This window comes from Nicotiana tabacum, chromosome 6 (assembly GCF_000715075.1).
Source record: "Nicotiana tabacum cultivar K326 chromosome 6, ASM71507v2, whole genome shotgun sequence".
NCBI classification, from domain to species: domain Eukaryota; kingdom Viridiplantae; phylum Streptophyta; class Magnoliopsida; order Solanales; family Solanaceae; genus Nicotiana; species Nicotiana tabacum.
Genome location: NC_134085.1, coordinates 213,373,123 through 213,393,609, shown reverse-complemented (window position 1 = coordinate 213,393,609; position 20,487 = coordinate 213,373,123). Strand labels below are relative to the sequence as shown.

The window sequence follows — 20,487 nt, the reverse complement described above, 5'->3', positions numbered from 1 at the left end:
CAGTAAGTACTCCTTCATTCTTAACCAGAAGTCATCGATCGAGCCCTGGGTATAGAGTCGTCTTTGTCAGAGAGCGCTTTACTCCCAAATATGAGACTTCCCAGTGCGAATCCGAATTTAGTCGGGTCCCAATACGAATATTGAATACCGAATGAAAAACCAAAAAAAAAAAAAAAAAAAATTGCACAGAATTTGAAATTTTTGGTCGTCAAAGAATTGCCCTATAAATGCATTACTTAATCATGCATAAGGAAACCTGTTTGCAAAAAATACAATAAGTCAATAGACTATAAGTTATGAATTTGTTTTACACCATTAATTCACTTTAATGGAACATAGAATAATAATACTTTCTCTCTTACAATTTATATAATGTACTTTTTCGTTTTAGTCTGTTCCAAAATGATAATATTTTTATATATTTGATACCCTTATTTTACTATTAATGAGATGATTTATAGTTATGCAAATATTTATGACTTGTTTAGATGATAAAATGTTTTTTTAACTCAGTGAAAAATCAAACAAATCACATAAAATAGGACGGAATGAACATTACATGAGAGGTCCAAATTCTTTCAAAGTGGATTGAGACGGTGGAAATCAGGAAAAAGTACTCATCTAATATAAGATATTTGTTTTGATTTGTTACCTGCCTATATTACCTACTATACAACATGTCTTCTAGAAACCATGAGAGAATGGAATGTCCATTATCTTTGTCTCGTCTAACCAAAACTCATTTGAATCATGACCTACCCCTTTTACAAAGCTCTTTTACCAAGTCTTTTTAACACATCCTATCTTCTCTCTCAAAAGAAAAGTAATCACACTTTTGCATCTTTTTCTTTCCTTGATTAATGTTTTTCTAATAACCTTTTCCGTACCAACGTGGACAAATAGTGTGGCTTTGCGCGTGGAAATTTTTGTTAATTAATTTCGTTATTTTGGTCTAAGAAATCGCAAAAGTTAAATTGTTGAAAGTCAAACAATTGACCTCACCAAATTTCTCAGAGAGCTTCTTGTGTTGGTAGTGCGCTGCTTCTTGGAAGGAATCCATCCAGACGGTGCGTGTTCACTAAGTTTTTACTATTTAGTTGCACTCTCACACATTATTTATTTTAACTCACAAATTCTGTTCTAAATGTTGCATATTAAAAATAAGAATACATTCACTTAATATTTGTCAATCAATAACAATTTATATGCAAAATGCAAAAAATTACTGAGTTAGTTGGTGTTTGCACATAGATTTACTTGAAACTTGATTTTTTTTTAAAGTTGTGTTGAAAGTTAATTTTTGGAAAATGGTTCAAACAAGTTTGTGGAACTTGAATTTTTTTTTTTTTTTTAAAAAACTAATCAAGTTTCATAAAAAACTATTTTTAATCTTTTTTAAAAAAGGTAAAAGAATTTATGTGCAAACAAGACGACTTGGATGCCGGCTACTAAATAAAGGAGCCATAATTTGGAATTGGGACGTCCATAAACGATGTCGTTGCAGTTTTAGCGGTCCCGCAAAAATGATGACTTTGTCCATTAATATCTACTTATAAATAAAATCAATATTTTCCAGAGAAGACTTTTATACATTATTTTCATATTGAAATCCAATTTGCAAGCAAAGCCCAAAACCAAAAACGACTATTTCTTGTATCAGAAGAAAATACTCATACATATTCATTAGCTTCTCTCCGACAACCAAAATCCGTCAAGAATTGCATTTTCAGGTACCTCAAAATTCTATTGTTTCCTCTGTTTTGTTTTCCTTATATTTTTGTTTTTGTTTTTTTTGTTTAAGATTTTTCATTACGCTGAGTCAATTTGGTTAGGTTTTCTGGTTTCTGGCTTCTTTTATAATGCAATTATTGAAATAGAATTTGTTGCTTTTGTTTAAATCTTCAAAGTTGGTAATTTTCAAACTTGGTTCCGTTTTAGAAAATTTTACCCTGTATATGGTAAGAGAAAAATTGGAAAGGCAGGAATCAGAAATTTATCAAACGCATTTTGCTTCAGTATTTCCAATTAAAGGGTAGTTCTTTTTTTGGGTATATGGTCTCAGTTTAGCAGAAAGCCTCCACTTTTGTGTAGAAGAGCTCAACTCTACTTGAAAAAAATTCCTGATCTTTGCCTTTCCTATCTTGATACCTATCCTAAAAAAAAAGAAAAAAAAAAAGAAGCAAAATCAAAGAAAAGATTAGTAGTTAGTTCACAGTTGATCTTACTACTAAGGCCATACCTCTTGATTGTACTTTTGCTTTTATTGGGTTTGGAAATTCTGTTTGTTGACAATTCAAACTTCAATATCCAGTTTCTCTGTCAAGTAATGTAGCATTTGGGTCTTTGTACCAATGGACAAGAGGCTTAACATTGTGAGGAGAAACTAGGAGGGAAGTATATCATAGGATTTTTAAGAACTGTTTCTCTTGTCTTTTGATAGTTTCTTTTACTGAGTTGTAAGACTTCTATTATTATGGCCAGAAAGTGGTTAAAATTTTGGACTTAGCCATATGAAGTTTAACCGGGGGCGGAGCCAGTGATTTGGTGACGGGTTCGGCCAAACCTAGTAACTTTGATCCAAACCCTTTATTTGTCTTAAAAAATTCATTTAATTTATATAAATTATTAATTTAAAACCCAGTAACTTAAAAGGATTAGAATCCCAAACGCATAAGCTCTAAATCCTGGCTCGTAATAAAAGTCACTAGAGCTATCCAAAAGATGAAGAAAACCAATAAGGCTAGTTGCTCTTATATATGATGATTGGACTGACATTTGTGTTTTGTGACTTTAATAATTTTTCCTTTCTTCTCTTGTTAGTTAAGCTGGCTGACCATATTTGTTCATTTTAAAGATACGTGAGTCAACTGCTAATGGGAGAACACTTGGCTCTATGTGTTGATCGCCTTATCACACCTGAATCTTTGCACTCGTTGCAAGGGTCAGAGGATGCAGGATCCTCTGCTGGAAGTTCTTGCTCGCACACAGTAGGTCAATCACCTTATGGTACTATTAATAAGGAGGATGAAGAACTAGAAGCTGGAGGTGAAGATGAGCCATTACTTCAGACTGTGGAATGCCGAATTTGCCAGGAAGAAGATAGCACTAAGAATTTGGAGATTCCTTGTGGCTGCAATGGCAGCTTAAAGGTATGTTTGTGAAGTATTTTTGGGCACTGGTTTGACTAGCTACTAAGCATTGATCTTGATGCTGCTTTTGCATGTAATAAATGTATATTTATAGTGTCATCTTCATTTTTCCTAAGCCTGAATGGCAAGAACTTGAGATTGTCGTGATTTAAAATTTAACAGTTTTCTTATTGTTCACGTCTTTTATTCTGGCTACGTGTTTTTCCTTTGACCGGTCTTCAGTGTTTCTTTCAAACTTTTCCTTAGTTCTTATAACTTCTCTAGAATTTGCTAAGATTCCAAAGCCTTTGAATCATTGATGGTCATGTTTTGTCCGGTTGTGTTGCAACTTCATGACAAAAGATCTTTTATATGTGTATGGACCTTATTTGATTCTAATTATTCTTTTTTTTCCCTTTCAATTCTTGTCGGCGTCTTTGTTACAAAATGCAGTATGCTCATAGGAAATGTGTTCAGCGTTGGTGCAATGAGAAGGGTGATATAATTTGCGAGATTTGCCATCAGGTACTTTGTTCTACCTGTTAATATCCGTTTGCATTCTGAGTGATGATGCTTCATGACTTGCCTCGTCCCATCCCAAAAGCACTTATTGCCAAATGAGCTTGAAAAAAAGGTGGGTGGGGGTGTTAAGAAATAGCACGGTTTTGCATATTCAGTTTATTTGATTGGAGAAATATAGCTCACCTTATGCCATAATTCAATGATCATTTTCCCTTCAGAAATTTAAGTAATTGGGACTTTAGAATCAGCGTTGTCAAAGGCGAAAAGCTTTAAAAAGTGATCCATGTCAATTGGGGCTTTTAGCGCAATTTAAGTGTGGGCTTTAGTAACAAAAAGGTGCAATGAATAAAAAAAAGTAAAAAATATATATGTAATGCAAGAAAAAAGTAAATATATATAGGTAATGCAAGAAAAAATTAACAACTTCATACATGATATTGTCCTTAGCGATTAATATATTCTTTGCCTATTATATTTATTGTTTAGTACCGCTTGATTCAAGGTAGAATTCATGGGCAATGAGGCACTCTTTAGTGCCTTGCCCACAGTAAAGCACAGCTTAAGCAAGGTGAAGCACCCTCCCTGAGCTTTTCTGAGCTTGGGGGCTTAAGAGCGCCTTAAATGAGCCTTTGACAACATTGTTTAGAATCACAAAACTGAATGTTCGTGAATATGTGCTGAAGGAGTTTCTAGTTCAGGCTCACTTGTTTCAGACAAAGTTATATGCTGACTTGGAAAACTCTGTAACCTGCAGTCTTATCAACCTGGCTATACTGCTCCACCACCGCTTTCTCCTTCTGAAGATATTGCCATCGACATCAGGTTAGTTTAAATCATGATTATTGTCTTTGTGCATACCAAATTTGATTTATTTTTCCAAGCATTTGTCTCAGTCTATGGAATAGAGACACTGATCTTCTGATTTTGGTGTTTATTTTTCAAAGTATGTTGACATTGTACCATTTCTACACTCTGACACTTACCCCCACTCCCCAAAAAAGAAAAAGAAATGAAAAGAGAGGAAATAGCCCGTGGAATAACAATCTTACTCCTGTTTGTTCTCACACCTTTCCGTTTGACTTGATTATTTGCATCTTCTTTATGAATTGCTCCACTTATTTAGAGGCCCCCTGATACTTTATTTCTCTCGAAGCTTATAATTTGTAAGTGAAGCTGCGATTCTTCTTGAATGCAAAAGTAGGACAATGTACTGTTCAATTCAGAAGTCATTAACAAGCACAACTGTATTTTATGCATTTCAGCTTTAAAAAAATAATGGTATGCAGTAATCACAAAAAGTGAAATCCTTATCTATGTTGTATGACCATGAACTCTGCATTACCACATGTCTTTCGTATCTAGTGATGATTCCAATTCCTGGTACTTTTTTGCTCTTTGATATCGTGTAATTTTATATGTTTGTGGCTTTTTTTTTCTTCCAAGTATATGTTTCTAGTTAAAGTAATTCAGCATCATTGACATGAAGATTATTTTCCATAGCCCAACAAAAACAGTTTATGACAATCTGAACTGGCCATAAAGACATTTACCCCTATTTTGGATGTATTTAAAACATGTTAAGCTTATTATATTTTTGGGCAGCCAGTTTTCCACCATTATTTAAAGGCCCTTGTTACTAAAAATTTGGGTGAAAATCTGATGGAACGTTTTCTTTAGTGCCAGTAGCTGTTAACCTCTTCAGTGAGGGCATCCAACATGATCAGCATGTCTCCTTGCAATCTTAATCTTGAAAATTTTCTTTTCTGTCTTCTTTGTCGCTGATGGATTCGTCCACGTGGTTTTGCCTTGCAGTGAGGGCTGGACAGTGGCTGGTACTCAGCTTGACTTGCATGATCCACGGCTTCTTGCGATGGCAGCTGCAGACCGCCATCTCTTGGAGGCTGACTATGACGAGTACGCTGATTCAAGTGCTAGTGGAGCTGCATTTTGTCGTTCTGCTGCTCTAATTGTAAGCAACTGTTAAAATCATGTTTGCTAAGTGCTGGCTAGTGGAGATGTGGAATATACATTATTATTTTTCATGTAGAAGCTAATGCACATCAGCAGATACAGAATTCTTATTCATCAAAAAAAAAAAAAAAAGACAGCAGATTCAGAATTCTTTTTTGAGGTGGAGGTGGGGTATTACATTGACCATTTAATACATGAATTTTCATTTGTAAGTGGTGACCTAATGCTGACTTGAGAAGAGAAGCGGTAATACAATTTATGGGCCACAACTTCCTTTGATTTCTGACCCTTCACCCCTTCTTGAAAATGAGGAAAAAGAAAATTTTCCTTTTATAGGAGGCATATTTAGGGAATGCTCAAAATGGAAAATACTGTCAACTCACCCTTGCCATCACCCCCCCCCCAAAAAAAAAAAAAAAACTCATTCCGCCCTATCTTGTTTATATTTTAATGCTCATGTTACAGTGATTTTCCTGCAAGTTCTTGAAACTGCAGCACCTGGTAAGAGAAAGAGGCCTGTTCAGGGCCTCATGCTACATTTCATGCCTTTGCTTTCTCTTATCTTCTTATATTCACTTCCTTCATTGTATTACCCTTTTGTACTTTCCGCTGGTTGAATTGATCAGAAATGACCGTCACTTTATTGTCTAGATATGTAAAAGTTCTCCCCAGTACTAAAAATAGAGAAACTAGGGAGAAATCTTTAAGACGCGTTGATAACAAAAAATTTGCTTCCAATATTTTTCTTTTGTTTTACCCATGCAATCTGTCTATATTATATTTTGAGCTTATCTCGGTTTCTAGATACTCAAAGAATATTGCACACTCTTCCCATGCAGTTAATGGCCCTTCTATTATTGAGGCATGCTGTGACCATCGGAAATGATGATGGAGATGATGACGATGTCTCCACCTTTTTCTCTGTGAGTGAATCATACAGTGAATTCATCTTTCTATTTGTTGCTTGCTATAATGAGTTTATGACACATTAGATCGTGCGGGATTACTGATCTGGTCGATTTTTTATACAGCTTTTTTTGCTCCGTGCTGCTGGTTTTCTTCTACCTTGCTACATCATGGCTTGGGCTATCAGTATCATGCAGCGTCGAAGGCAAAGACAGGTTAGAGCCTTAGAGATTTCTTTTGTTTCTCGTTATCTATAAATAACTATTAACATGTCAATCTTCATTCTTGCTAATATGATGATTCGTTACATTTTTGTAAAATGGAAAATTCCTGTGGTGCAGATCAGATAAATTCTTGTTTAGCTTTTGTTATGGTTGACTAACGCTTCCGTGCACATGTATGTAATAAATTTTGGCTGAGTTACTTGGATCTTTGCTCTAGTTTATGGGAACTAAGTGGACCTTTTCAGAAACATTTAAGACCTCCACTCCTAGTTTAATACGTCAATACTGGGTGCCAGTGGCGGACCCGGGATTTCTCATAAGCGGAGTCAAAAACTATTGTAAAGCCATGGTACAACCATAGTAAAGTCAACATCCTGCATCATTTTAAAGCCTTTTCCCCTCTTTTTTAAGCACTTGGACAACGGTATATCAATGTTGATGTCATCGTTTAAGAAAAGAGAATTATAAATTATCAAATTTAAATTTTAACAAAACAATTACTTTTTGATAAATTTTACTTTCAAATATATACTCTTAAATTTTTTAAATTTGTTAAACTCTAACATACTTAAAAAAATAAAAAAACCAAATTCTATACATGGGAGTAATAAACTAATAAAGTAACCAAAAAGTAAAAAGAACTACAACATGTTAGTTTTGTTTATGTTGCAGTTCCAAAAACTAATAAAATTCCACCTATGATTCCAAAAGCGGATTCTACTTCCATCTCCCACCCTATCTCCCACCCTATCTCCCACCCTGTAAGGGAATTGTTGATAAAGAAGAAGACAGTCTCAGGATAACTTTGTAAAAATAAGGAGGACAACCGAGCCAGCGCAGATTCGAGGTCGGAACTTCTTGAACTTGTTGAACCCGCTCGACCATCGCTCCACAACCTTTGTGTTTGTCAAGTGGGTTCATTTGCAACATTATAACAGAAAATTATCTTTTTCCAATATAATATATATACATAAACAGTATATATTTCCGCGAAGCGGATTCAGTCGAACCCGCTAGCTTCAACGTGCGCCTGCTGGGTGCTCTCGCTAAAAAATGGAAGGGATGTCATGTTCACTCTTCCATGACTGAAGTACCTCATGCAAGGATATTTGTTCTAAGACTCCATGCTAAAACATCTGGCTCACTGAAGAATGTCTCTTGCATGAATCAAATACCTCATTTGTTCTTTGGTGCTTTCCTCAATAAATTTGTACTCACTGTTACACTTTCCAACTTCCAAACAAATCCAAGTTTATTTTATGGCCATACCTCCATTTTCCTGATTTATACTTTTTGCTTCCCACTTTTTGCTTTAATGTTGATTGTGGTGTAAGTTGCAATATATAATTGGTTATATGTCCAGTGCGAAATGCGATGGTGCCACTGTTACTTCCAGTTCTGAGTTTGTAGGTTCTGCTGATAGATGTCAGCACTTTGTACACAGTTAAGTAAATTTGAGTTAGATAAAATCTTGGAACTTATTTCGTCTTATCATCTGAGCTAAGTAGAATATTAAAATAGAATATTTAATGGCATGTCAAGCTTTTTGAAAGTGTCTCTGCTTGCTCTAACTATGGAAGTTATGTGCGTGCAGCTAGCGTGCACATATAAAGTTAACTTTGAGAAACAGCAAGTGAGCTTCTTTTCTGCATTTTATACGAAATTTGTACTATTTGGGAAATCAAGCAGTGTTTTCTCTAACTACAATTTTTCAAACATCATAAATATTTGTTATTTTCTATATATTGCGATCTACATTACTTTTTGTTTCTAAGTATGGAAATTTTTTGCGGACCATTCAGAATGCTATATTCTTTGGTCCTCCTGCTTCAAACTCCCTCATTCATTTTGTGATGGAGTGAAAGTTGTTTCTTTATACATCAAAATTGACTATATAATGTTCAGATTTTAGAGTCCGTTTTTCACCAGTAATTTATTCTGTTGTTTGGTAGGTTCAAATAATTGTTACTACTGCTGTCCCCCACCCCACCTCTTTGTTGACCCCCTTTCTACTCACGGGTAAATAACATTATTCTTACAACTTAATGTTCAGTTATTTTTAATGATTTTTCAGAGTTAATAAATTCATTGATTAGTTTTATTTAACAAAAGGAAAAAAATCCAACAGTGATTAGTAGATCTTTAAATGTAGTTTGCATGCTATTACTTCAAGTTTCAGAGACAAGTATAATGTGTAATGTTAGATTGAAAATGAATTAAGTCAACCATTGTAAACTGAACATGATCTACCAATATGAGACGAGGGGGTATTATATTATTGGATTATAGTCTTGGCCCCAAAAATGCCTCGCGACTGAGAAACACAAAGTGTTCTATTCTACCCGCCCATTTTGTTATTCCTGGCCTGGATTATTAAATGCAGAATAATATGCGTTAGGAGATTTTGCATAGTACTTTTACTCATTACTCCTTCGTTCTGATTCAGTAGTACATTTTTTATTTTGCATTGGTAGTAAGTTAAAGTTGAAAAGCTGAGTTGTTTGGGCCAAAATTGAATGGAAGAAGTAATGAAGATAGCAAAAATAAGTCCTATGATTTTTTTTTTTAATGAGTCCCATGAACTTCTTGTAGGAGTAATATTTAAAACTTATTACAACTTTCCATTTAAGGTAGCCGGACAACATTTTAAGGCAATCTGTAAACGAAGCAGCACCAGTATTTGTGATGTAATTATATCACATGTGTAGTTTACTAATTCTTTTTTTTTTTGTTTGTTTAACGGATACTTATTCTTATATCTTTTCTTCAAAGCAGGAGGCAACAGCACTAGCAGCAGCAGAAGTTGCTTTCATGCTGCAGGCAGGGCAACATAGGGGCTTGCATGTAACAATAGCACCAGGACCTGCACAGGCAGCTGAACCTTCAGCAACACCAGCACACCCAACAACTCATGTTGCAACACCAACCGCCCAGGCGACACCCCCTCCTCCAGAGCTAGTATAAATGGCTTTGCTCAGTTTGCTTGTTATAAAATAGTTGCCGATAGGGGCATTTTACTGTTGGTAAGTTGCACAAGACGGGGATGAGTAGAAGGGTAGAGGAGTATCTTTTCCCTTTTTGCTTTTTCGATTTATTAGCTGTATCTTTGCATTGCCAAATTTGGAGTGCAGAGGCTGAAACTATTTCCATTTGTTCAATTTTTCATTAATGTTTGAACGTGTAAAAAATATAGCAGCCAACTTAGCTGCTTTCAATGTGGAGATACCATATCTTCACATCGTGTACATTGTTTATATATTACCATTATGGTTTACTCTTCCTCCCGCTTAATTAGTATTTACCGTTGCTTTTTTACTTGCGATTTTTTCTACTGTATTATATTTAGGCACCTTACTGGTAGTAATGATTTGAGCTGGATAGAGATGATATGCTTAATTAGACAGGTTAAACATCTTAAATTCCATACTCATGACTAATTGTGCCAAATAAAAGAGGAAGGAAGTTATATGCATATTCATCAATACATACATATTGTTTTTGTAATTGCTTAAATGAAACTAAAGCAGAACTCTAACTTTGATATTTACTAGTATTTCCTAATTGTTTAAATATTTAAAATAAGTATTAGAGGGACGCTCTTTGTCATACTTTTAAGATATTCCAAACGTGAAGCTCTTGATCGAAATCATGAAATACTTGGCCTATTTTTTCTGAAGTAGGACTTCACAATTGGTTTGAAGTAAGCATCCCATATTCATTAATTGAGAGAACCTTATTAAATATGCGAGGAACAAATTCTTTCATGGGATTGAGATAATGCATAACAACGGGCAACATGAAAGAAGAACAAATTCAGAATTTGCGAATAAGAAAAAGGAAAAAAGGAAAAGTGAAGGAAAGAGATGGTCCACATGGGTAAGCAAGAAAAAATAAAGATGGAAAAGAACAATATGCTTGACAAGGCCAAGAATGGGTAGGAGAGAGGAGGTCCTAAGAATATTTGAATGGAGGGAAATTGCACAATCTAAAATAAAGATAGAGCAAAGAAAAGCATAAAGAGAAACTCATTAAGCACAAGGAACCAAGACTGTCATTTTTGTTTTTAGATTGAATTCTAAAATCTAAAGTAGAATTTGGCATAAAGTAAGTCCTGGGATTTATATTTTTTGAAGAGGCTTCTATTCTTCACATTGCCCAACAATCTGCTTTATCTGGCTTTCTTGCAACTGTTGCAATCTCAGCTTTGGCCTCCTCAGTAATTAACTTCTGGTAGTAGGGACATCTCTTTCTATATTACATTAAAATCCTATAAGAGGAAATCCTAAACCCTCTTTAATTATAACATTACCACCTCATTTGCTCAAATATTGATGGATAGAGTTACTCGATATATGTGCTGATCGGAGATTGTAGATATCTAGTATAATACTCAAGCGACACACGAGCTAGCCAGAACACCACTATTGTCATAAAAAATTTTGTTAAAACTGTCAAATGCAATAGAAAACTAGGCTTTCTCAAGCTGTTAGTAAAACTTTAAAATTAAAATGCTTAGAGGTTCAAGAACAGGTAGTAGTAATTATACTTAGATGACTTGGCAGATGACTTGGCATTAAGTCCAAAAGACTGGATTTGGTCATTGTTTGGTCCAAAAGGGCAAAGCATGAAAGGGATGTAGGGAACAAATGTATAGATTCTTGGCTTCTAAAGAATGGGTGTTCCAACTTCACTTTTATTCAAACCTGTCAGTGTCTTCTATAACAGCCTTATATTGCTTGCAGCATCACAGGCTTATGATTGAAGTGAATCTTAAACTTCTCTATATGTTTTGTCTTGGGACCCTCACTGCTTTATGTACCTTTAGTCTTGCAAATCCCATAAAAGATGAAACACAAGTTTATATGTACAGGCACTCTGTGCAGGATATGCTGAGTGTAGCCACAGACAAACCTCTTATTTTCTCATCATAACCTCAGCCTAGAAAACACTTTTGTTCCTTCTGTTGCCCCCCAAAGTGCAGAAAAATGTTGTGTCCTTCCTGTAGGGTGATTGTCCTAATTCTTTGTATTGGGTTCTTGTCAATTCAACCAGAGGAAGTTTCTGCTCTGAGAAGTATAGATCTTGCTCTCAGATGGGGAGGAGGCAAGTTATTTTTCCTGAGAAATTCTCGGATACTTAAGGATGCTGAAATGCAGGACCTACATACGCAGCTGAATATAGCGCCTGCACCTTCGATGACCTTTGATCCAAATCAATCAAACAAAAGAAGAGTGAGAAGAGGATCAGATCCCATCCATAATAAATGTTGACAGTGTGTCCAAAGCAAGATTCATAAGGACAGGAACAGCTTGCCGTCTTTTGTAATTTTTCTAAGAGAAACTTGAGATTGGTGGGCAATTCTGCATCCTCGGAAGTTCTTTTTTTTTAAGGTTTGTGACACTGATGACTATCATTTGTTTGGGTAGAAGTCTTTACTTGAAAGCACAGCAGCTTCATGTGATATGTAAAGCTAGAACCACAGAAAGACATTAGGATTTTATGCTCATTGTTATACACAAAAATGTTTCATATTTTCTGAGCACATAGATATCATGTTATTTTTAAGCATCAGTACTTCTTCATGTATAATGAAATTGAATAGTCTGGATGTTGCTGTTGCCGGCAATTCTCTACCTCTATTGCAGTGTGCTTTTTCGTCAGGACTTCCTCTTACTGGTTTTCGTTTATTATACATGCTAGTTAGAGAATCATATTCCAGTTATGTTCAGTGGGTAATGCTGGTGGTTAAATAGAAGCATAGTTATCTAGCAGGAGAGTGGTACAAAATTAGCAGTCATTATAAAAAAAGAATTTACAAGAAGTTAAGAAAATTGGCAACAAAAGAAAACACAGATATATTCTCATACCACAAAGTAGAGAATCAAGCTCGACCTGACAGCTGGTCTCCTAAAAAACTCCAGGATGATGTTCAGAAATTTCACATAAATAATCATGACATCTGGTCTTTGAGGAAAAGCTGTGACCTGTGATATCTTTTGTCGCGATGATCCTTCAGTCGCATAGACGACACCTTTCTTGAAACTGCCTGCCAAATCATATCCACTGCATCATCAGTTTGGGATGGATATTGATATCCAAAATGTTTGCCGAGCACCTTTATCCTTTCCCACATTTTGGTCCACTGATCTTCCTTCATTCCTCTAAGAAGGTACAGAAGGTAACCCTTCTTTACAGCATCAGATGAATTTACAAACACACAGAACTCTGAGTAATCGAGAACATCTTCAAATGGTAGCTCAATCTCATCACTAATTATAACCGGAATACAGTGGCTAGCAATGGCATCAAAGAGACGATTTGAAGAGGGAGTGTCTCCAGCAATATTCAGGCAGAATTTGGACGATGCCATTCCTCTTCCAGCCTCCCTGACACCATTTGCTTGAATGCTTCCAAATGTGAAGTGTACATCTTTTTCATCTTTGAGAAGGTTGTATAAATTTTGACGAATCTCTCCACCCTGGTATTAGATAAGCAAGAAAAAAGATCTATCACTTCAAAGAGTTCAAGTTGACCTCATAACAATCAATATTCTCCTTTCGAGCTTCAAATGACATAAACAGGAAAATTTCAGTTATGTTACTGCCGTAAATGTCATTGGCAATCCACAGCCTACATAAGGGGCCATCAAAACATCCTAATCATCTACTGTTTGTTAGCTTCCCTGTTTTTTTCTCTTTTGGGCGGAGCTCGTGTTATTACATTCTCAGCATTCGACAGGCCATTCCTCTATTGCATTTCCCTTTGAAAATCTTAGAAGGTAATAAGATCTATTTTTTCCTTGTGACTCCTACACATTAACTACTCTGGAATGCTGAACAGGGTATCAGAAATCTGTTGGGTGTATGTGAACTAAGTCCCACATGGAAAGTAGAAAAGAAAAATAAGCTACTTATAAGGAGTTGGATACTCTTAATGGTGTGAGGCCTTTTTGGGGAAAACCGTGCGGGCTTGGCCCAAATCGGACAATATCGCACCATGTTAAGAGTATCTTTGGGCCGTTTTAGCCCAACAAAATCTACTAGATATATCATACTTCAAGCAAAAGATAGAGGGACTTTAGTTTCGCTTCTGTTTCAAACGCGGTATGAACTATATTCCAATCTTACAGTTAAGAGCAAAACCAATATATTGAGGTGGTAGGTCAGAGAATATAACTGCACATGCGATAGGTGTTCAAAGTAAAAACCCAAATCAATTAACCAGTAAGGGAATAAAGCATGATAAAGTACAAAACAGCAATGTTACTTTGTCCGAAAACAAAAAGCTGTGGCTACATACCATTCTTTCACGCTGCTGAAACTACTTTTGATAACAAAAAACTATATCTCAATTCCAAGGAAGTAGAGTTCGGCTACAATACTCACTATCCATTTTGATCCATTTGGACCCATTTCATTCAAATATTACTTTTGGTAACAAGACAGAAGAAAGCTTTATCTGGCTCTAGTTTTCAAGTGTCACTGCCACCAAAAATATATGGGGCCTCACAAAGTAATGCATGCTATCTTATAGGTAATTAGATTAAAGCATAACTTTTATGACATGGAAAATAGCAAAATCATTAACAAATATTTAAATCATCAGTTGCATATAAAAGCAGATATGGAACTCACATCTTTTCGATAGATTGCCCCTTGAAAGTAAACTAATGTATCGCGTTGTCTGAAAGAGGGTGAGTTGTCAGCACCTATTGTCTGGACCATATGTTTGTAAGGAGCAATCACATCCTTTCCAATATTTGCTATTTCGGCTCTATACCTTCCAAAATCTGCAAGTACAAACATGGCAGAACCAAGCTTCTCTCTTGCATCCAACATACTATTGGGGTGGTGAGCAACAATTACATGATCCTTTCCACCCCTTCGCTTCCACTCATCTCTACTTTTTAAAAAATCCACCACTTTATCCTGCAGCATTCTATTGAGACTGATTTTTTCCTTCCCTTGAACCTTAGAATGCCTATTGTAACTCAAAGACGAAAAAAATGGCACAAAGATCACATCCGCTTCACCAGAATTCAGCACTCTAACAGCAGTGCATGGTCTATTGATATTTGGGTTGTTTGAGGATAGAAGATCAAGAGTAAGCCAATACTCAATGCTGTGCTGTAAATTTAGGCCACCAGGGTACGAGGGTATTTGGCTCGGGTTACTAACACTAGGCCATGTTTCGTCGTCCCTACTTCCTTTCCAACCTAATAGCCCAAAGTGAAATTCAGGAGGTAAGTCATACATATACACTTTAAGAAGAGCTTCTTTCGGGCCACAAGTTTTCCCAACTCCGAATCCAACAGAATCATTGCTGAAACTGGAAGTTTGACAAGCTAATTCTTGGCTTTTCAGGGTTTGTTCATGTGAAGTTTCAATAGGCAAGAAAGGAGCTTTGGATTCTCCACTTGAAGTCAAGTAAACGGAAGAACTATTAACAAGAACTAAACTAAAAACTGATTTGGGTATGAAAGAATTATCAGCAAATTGAAGAAGGGAAAGTGAAGAAATTATCAAAAGGAAAACAGAAATGGCTATTAGACAGGACAGAGACCTTGAAGGTAACATGCTTTTATCAGGAATCAGAGACATTTTGTTATATACAGTAACTTATCCACAAAACCAGTATCTTTTTCAAGAACTTTCAGACATTTCCAGGTAATTTCTGCTTATTTCATCAAATCTAACATCAACTACTCCCATAAACCCACACCATGCGTCCAACTAAAACTCCGAGAACAAAAAATTGGTAAATTCAGCTATTCAAACCCTTAAAGTTTGTTCCTTTTTCACCGCAAATTTCTGCTCATACACTGCATAGGAAACAAATGCTCCTATTTTACCTGCAAATATGAAAGATAAAACAGAACAAAAGAAGCTGAAATTCCAAAAGAAAAGGCACATATAAACAAAACTGTGTCAGCTGAGGAAACAAGAATTGTTTACCTTTATTATCTGGAAAATACACCCCAAATCAAGACCCCAAGAAGCAAAACGAAAAATAACAACAAAAAATAGACTGGAGAAATCAAAATCCAATCTTTCTTATTTGGGTCATCAAGATTAATTAATGTTCAACAAAGGGGAAAAAAATAACAAGCTTGCTAAAAGTAGAGAGATGAGTACCTACCTGATAAAGTTCTTAGGTCAGTAGAAAAATCATACTTTCTGATGAAACCTTATTCCATAATAATAATAATAATACTACTACTGTTTACTCACAATTTTATATTGGAGTAATCTCTAAGTTTCCTTTAATTGCATTTAATATGAAATTTCCCATTATGCAAATCCTCTTGAAATCTGCAAATTGCTAATGTCAGCTAGTGGAGAGGAGAGTCAGTGCAGTCGATTTTCATGACTTTTTTCATTTCTCGTGTCCAATGACATTATTCATTAGGGGAACTGAGTTCTCTGTAAACCAATAACATAACAAAGCACGTTATGGTTTTTTGTTTTGTTTTTCTTATGGGTTTCTTTGTAATTATGGTGTCAAAAATATGACGTGTTTGTGAACGTGACTGAGTTAAAACAAAATTCAGGAAACTGTTAGAAAAATAAAGAAATATATAAAATAGTAAAGAATCAGAAATATTCCGAATCCACAATTTTCTTGTGCGTCCTTAAGGAATTTTAACTCCCTCACACGTTGCCAAGGTAATGGATTAAATCCTCCCAGGATAAAACGGAATAAACCTTCCTGCAACAGTGGCAATACAAACTGCAGGATACCAACGAACTCAAAGAACGGAGCAAAATCACACTTACGAATTTGAGAGAGAGAGACTACGAATTAGGATGCAGTATATTCAGAAAGAAAGAAGTTCTAGAGTCTTTTTCGTATTTTGAAGATGCAACCTTGCTTCAGAATTTATAGGCAAATATCAGAAGAGGTGTCACCGCGGCCAGAGAGCTTCTCTGAATCTGACTGCCGCGATTCTACCGCCGCGGCAGAACCGCGGCCAGTGAGGCCCTCTGAACGTTCAGCAGTGATTTGGCAATCCAAATCCAAATCCAAATCCGCGACGATGACGGCGCGAGGGTTCATTCTCTTCAACTCCTTTTAAGAGCTTTAAGAAGTGAATCTATATATAAGCACATAAATGTGATTGTCCCTCACCAATGAGGGACAAAGTGCAAGACAAAAGTTCACTTCTTCAAATTTTCATTTTCCCTCCATTTTATTTCCCTCCATTTCCAATTCACACTTCTTCTCTTTTAAAGCCCAATGGCTTAAAGTCCAACAGTGTTTTAGTCAAAGCAGTTGATTATCGATAAACGAATCTTTGATATTCCATGGGGATGGTCCTATTGACCAAATATGGTACCTAGTACTAGTAATTGCTTTGATTAGTTAACGAACTGTTTTTTTCTCTTTTCTTTTTAATTTTTTCCCCTCACCTTGGAATCACGAGGAGGTAATAAGAATCCAATCTTCCTAATACTAGTATTAAGTTATAAGTTTTGGTGGTGGTAACTTGTCACGATCCGGATTTTTCACCCTCGGGAATCGTGATAGCGCCTACTCGTGAAAGCTAGGCAAAGCGAGTGTTATAAATTCATTACCTTTTTTATTAAGCATGTTCAGAATTCAAAGTAATAAGTGATTAAACAGCGGAATAAATTAAATAACCAAAAATGCGGAAGACGAAAACTTAATAGATCAACCAAACACTGCTACATAATCTGAAGTACAATACTATCCAGAATTTAGTGTCACAAGTCACGGACTATCTAAGAGTACTGCAAATAAGGTCTGAATGAAAATACACAATCTGTCTCTGAATAAGTAAAAACAGAAAGAGAAGTGATAAGTGGAGATGCCAAGGCCCGCGGACGTCTGCAGGACTACCTCGGGTCACCTGAATGGACTGAAGACAGCCTCCTCACTACGGTCCAAATGCTCCGGTATCAGTATCTGCACACAGTGCAGAGTGTAGTATCAGCACAACCGATCTCATGTGCTGGTAAGTGTCTAGCCTAACCTCGACAAAGTAGTGACAAGGTTAGGACCAGACTACCAAATAATCCTGTGCAGTTAAATCATATACAGCGGAAATAAAAGCAGATAATTACAGCTAAAGTTGGGCGGGGGAAACATGTTGCGGGGAGTAACAGATAACAACAGAATAACAGTAGAGAAATGTAAGGAACACCATAAATCAATTACCAGCAAAAGATAAGGAAATAAGAAACAAGTACACATGTAATACTGTTGCAGGCGTACAACCCAATCCCATTTCATATAATCCTTGCAGGCGTGCAACCCGCTCCCATTTCATATAGTACCGTTGCAGGCGTGCAACCCACTCCCATTTCATATAGTACCGTTGCAGGCGTGCAACCCGCTCCCTTTTCATTTATCAACACCAATCATAAAAGAATTCCGGCAAGGGAACAATGATATGACAACAACATCCCGGCAAGGGAACAATGATATGACAACAACATCCCGGCAAGGGAACAATGATATGACAACAACATCCCGGCAAGGGAACAATAATATTACAACAATATCCCGGCAAGGGAACAATAATGATAATCCTCATATGAAACACGAATAAACCACAATAGAGTCACAACAATTACAATACATGACTCACGGGCATGCTTGACACCGACGTATAGATACTCGTCACCATGCCTATACGTCGTACTCCACAATTAATACATAGCAAATAAAACACAAATCCTAATCCCTCAAGCTAAGGTTAGACCAAACATTTACCTAAAACTTTCATGGCCAACTCAAGACTCAAACACCGCTTTTCCTTTAGAATTTGCCTCCAAATTACTTGTATATAGTCCAAATTAATTTAACAACATCAATAAATGCTAAAGAATTCATACCCAATCCTTAATTATAGGTTTTCTATCATTTTTTCCAAAAAGACAAAAAATTAACCCTGGGCCCGCTTGGTCAAAACTCGAGGTTCGGACCAAAACCCAATCACACATTCACCCACGAGCCCGAATATGCAATTATTTCGAAATCCGACCCCCAAAGCGAGGTCTAAATTCCAATTATTCAAAAAGCCCTAACTCTACCCAAATTCCTAATTCCTACCATGAAAACTCTTGACTTTTTGATTAGAAAGTGATGAAAAACATTGGGTAATGAAAGAGTAAAGTTTAGAATTGATTACCAACACTTTGGGGATGAATTTGTGGGAAGAAAATCGCCTCTAGGTCTTGGGAGTTCGAAAATATGGAGTAAAATAGGTTATGTCCGATTCTGGTTCTGTTTTAAAATAACTGACAGGCTTTCATCGCATTCGCGATGGGTCAGGCCCAGATGGCCATCGCGTTCGCGTTCAAGGGCTCGCGTTCGCGGAGTTTCAGCTCCTCGAGCCTTCGCGTTCGCGGTCAGGTGGCCGCGTTCGCATAGCGTAAATTTGAAATCCCTCCCCCAGGCCACTAACCCTACGCGTTCGCGAGGCCTGGATGCGTTCGCGAAGGGTACTCCTCCCACAGCCTCTCGTTCGCGTCCCAAGCTCCGCGTTCGCGAAGAATAATTTTGCACCTGAGGAATATTTCTTTCCACATTCGCGAGTGAAGCCACACGAACGCGGAGAACAAAATCTCTATGCACCAGAAACTGAAAACCTGCAACTTTTCTAAGTTTAAAAACCTTTCGAAACCTATCTGAAACTCACTCGAGCCCTCGGGGCTTCAAACCAAACATGCATACTAACTCAAAAATATCATATGGACTTACTCGTGCGATCAAATTGCCAAATTAACAGCTTTATCAACGAACTTAGCATCAAAATCAAAGAAAAATTTCAAGAACACTTAAGTTTCAAATTTTACAACCGAGGGTCCAATTCACGTCATTCCAAGTCCGTTTCTTACCAAATTTTGTAGGCTCAATCTAAACGACATATAAGACCTATACCGGGATCCAGATCCAAGATACGGGCCCGATACCATCAATTTAAAAAACATTCAAATTTCCAAAAACTCACATATATTCCGGAAAACAATTTTTCTTTAAAAATTCATTTCTCGGGATTGGGACCTCGAAATTCGATTTCGGGCATACGCCCAAGTTCCATATTTTCCTACGGACCCTCCGGGACCGTCAAATCACGGGTCCGGGTCCGTTTACCCAAAATATTGACCGAAATCAACCTAAATTCATTTTAAAAGCAAAATTCATCATTTTTCAGCGATTTTCACATAATGACTTTCCGGATACACGCTCGGACTGCGCATGCAAATTGATGTGAGACAAAAAGGAGGTTCTATGGCTTCGAAACACATAATTTATTTCTAAAACAAGTGATAAAAGGTCATCACATTCTCCACCTCTAAAACAACCGTTCATCCTTGAACGGACATAAGAAGGAAGTACCTGAGTCGGAGAAAAGATGGGGATAATGGCTCCGTATATCGAACTCGGACTCCCAGGTCGATGCCTCAGCAGGCTGACCTCTCTACTGAACACAAACAGAAGGGAAACTCTTCGATCTCAATTGACGAACCTGCCGATCTAGAATAGCTACAGACTCTTCCTTATATGACAAGTCCTTGTCCAATTTGACAGTGCTGAAGTCTAACACGTGGGATGGATTGTTGTGATACTTCCGAAGCATTGACACATGAAACACTGGATGCACGGCTGATAAACTCGGCGACAACGCAAGTTTGTAAGCCACCTCTCCCACTCGATCAAGAATCTCAAACAGGCCAATGAATCTAGGGCTAAGCTTGCCCTTCTTTCCA

At 36.7% G+C, this 20,487-nt stretch overlaps 2 protein-coding genes across 7 annotated transcripts; one reads left to right on the top strand and one right to left on the bottom strand.

The window, feature by feature from the left end:
- The first annotated feature begins 1,151 nt into the window (after positions 1–1,151).
- On the top strand, positions 1,152–10,065 carry LOC107793813 (uncharacterized). Of its 3 annotated transcripts, XM_075256656.1 has the most exons (9): positions 1,222–1,730; positions 2,855–3,149; positions 3,582–3,653; positions 4,405–4,472; positions 5,463–5,619; positions 6,461–6,544; positions 6,653–6,742; positions 8,704–8,770; positions 9,527–10,065. In XM_075256656.1, exons 2-9 carry the CDS (start codon positions 2,874–2,876, stop codon positions 9,583–9,585), a joined length of 873 nt encoding a protein of 290 aa, XP_075112757.1. In that variant the 5' UTR covers positions 1,222–1,730; positions 2,855–2,873; the 3' UTR covers positions 9,586–10,065. The 3 variants fall into 3 exon arrangements, with proteins under 3 accessions (XP_075112755.1, XP_075112757.1, XP_075112756.1); XM_075256654.1 differs by lacking the exon at positions 8,704–8,770 and having other exon boundaries at positions 1,152–1,730; XM_075256655.1 differs by lacking the exon at positions 8,704–8,770 and having other exon boundaries at positions 1,249–1,730; positions 2,821–3,149.
- Positions 10,066–11,225: 1,160 nt separating this feature from the next.
- LOC107793814 (putative arabinosyltransferase ARAD1) lies at positions 11,226–16,200 on the bottom strand. Of its 4 annotated transcripts, XR_012711176.1 has the most exons (4): positions 15,706–15,838; positions 14,386–15,602; positions 12,619–13,229; positions 11,226–11,951 (listed from the first exon to the last, which is right to left on the bottom strand). XR_012711176.1 is itself a non-coding variant. In XM_016616257.2 (3 exons), the coding sequence occupies exons 2-3, from the start codon at positions 15,349–15,351 to the stop codon at positions 12,702–12,704; spliced, it is 1,494 nt and encodes a 497-aa protein (XP_016471743.1). In that variant the 5' UTR covers positions 15,352–15,602; positions 15,982–16,200; the 3' UTR covers positions 12,529–12,701. The 4 variants fall into 4 exon arrangements, 3 of the variants coding, with proteins under 3 accessions (XP_016471743.1, XP_016471742.1, XP_016471741.1); XM_016616257.2 differs by lacking the exons at positions 11,226–11,951; positions 15,706–15,838 and adding an exon at positions 15,982–16,200 and having other exon boundaries at positions 12,529–13,229; XM_016616256.2 differs by lacking the exons at positions 11,226–11,951; positions 15,706–15,838 and adding an exon at positions 15,890–16,190 and having other exon boundaries at positions 12,529–13,229.
- Between the last annotated feature and the right edge of the window lie 4,287 nt (positions 16,201–20,487).